This window comes from Propithecus coquereli, unplaced genomic scaffold, assembly GCF_000956105.1.
Source record: "Propithecus coquereli isolate 6110/MARCELLA unplaced genomic scaffold, Pcoq_1.0 Scaffold709, whole genome shotgun sequence".
In the NCBI taxonomy this organism is placed as follows: domain Eukaryota; kingdom Metazoa; phylum Chordata; class Mammalia; order Primates; family Indriidae; genus Propithecus; species Propithecus coquereli.
This window is the reverse complement of record NW_012153163.1, coordinates 36,132-37,362: the sequence shown is the minus strand read 5'-3', so window position 1 is coordinate 37,362 and position 1,231 is coordinate 36,132. Positions and strand designations below refer to the sequence as shown.

Genomic DNA, 1,231 nt, shown 5'->3' with positions numbered 1-1,231 from the left:
AATAATAGTAAAGAATCAGTACTAAAGAAAATAGATATGTAAAGAATCAGAACTAAAGAAAATAGATTATGAAAAGGCAAGTCCACATAAGAATACTTTTCCTTTGTGAATTCTATTTTAAACTACCAAATTTGAAAATATAATATTTGTTTTCTTATTGTTCTGCAACAGATATAAAGTCACTTGTAACCAGAAGACAATTAACTATGAATAATAGTAAAGAATCAGTATTAAAGAAAATAGATATGTAAAGAATCAGAACTAAAGAAAATAGATTATGAAAAGGCAAGTCCACATATATAAGAATACAGTGCGCAGAACATAAAGACTAAAGAGTTGTTATTATAAAACTTCAAAATTTTCTTTGAGTTTCCTAGCAGCAAAAGTAACAAGAGAGACTGAAAGTAAAACAATTCAAATTCGATAATATTTTTAAATGAGGAACAACGTTTTCAGGAAATGTTTAACTCTAGTTTTTCATAAGCTACCTAAATAATTGAATTCTCTATCTCTATATATACACACATATGTATTTAGATAAGTAAATGAACAATTTTATAACTAAATCAAATATAGAAACAAGAATTCAAAGTTGATGTTAGTCAAAAATAAAATACCATTTCCGCATATATTCGGTTTCGATATGACTTCAAATGTGAATGTTCCATACATAAGCACTTTGGAAATATTATTTAGGGAAAAAAACAAAACATGAAGTTTTATGGTGGTGAATGTAGTGCACAGTACTCACAATTTTAGGCGCAAGGTGTCGCTCTTTGCTTGGTGGAAAGAGTTCATTGCTAGGTTGGTCTAACAGTCAGGCATTCCCCATACAAAGCGAGTCGATCATGCCGGATGCTACTGTTAGAGGATCCTTGAAAACTTTTAAAAAATTCAGCGAGATTTTTAACCTGAAGCTGAAATATCTGGGACTGTAAGTGGAAAAAATCTTATTTTGGAAGCCAATTTCGTATGCGATGTTCGGTTTTCAGAGAAGGGGATTGGGGGCTCCGCGACTATTGCTCTCGCTTCTGCTCCTTGCATTCCTGGAGGAGGGGAGCGGCCAGCTCCACTACTCGGTCCCCGAAGAGGCCAAACACGGTACCTTCGTGGGCCGCATCGCGCAGGACCTGGGACTGGAGCTGGCGGAGCTGGTGCCGCGCCTGTTCCGGGTGGCGTCCAAAGGCCGAGCGGACCTTCTGGAGGTGAATCTGCAGAATGGCATTTTGTT

The 1,231-nt window shown here is 36.4% G+C and overlaps 2 protein-coding genes across 2 annotated transcripts in view; both read left to right on the top strand.

The window, feature by feature from the left end:
• LOC105824017 (protocadherin alpha-13) overlaps positions 1 to 1,231 on the top strand; it is a gene marked incomplete at its 3' end in the record, with an annotated part of 46,405 nt that overhangs the window by 13,473 nt on the left and 31,701 nt on the right. The window lies entirely within an intron of this gene.
• LOC105824016 (protocadherin alpha-11) overlaps positions 971 to 1,231 on the top strand; it is a gene marked incomplete at its 3' end in the record, with an annotated part of 6,585 nt that continues 6,324 nt past the window's right edge. The window contains exon 1 of the mRNA XM_012661351.1: positions 971 to 1,228. Coding sequence (XP_012516805.1) covers positions 978 to 1,228 — 251 coding nt within the window. The remainder of the gene's footprint in view (positions 1,229 to 1,231) is intronic.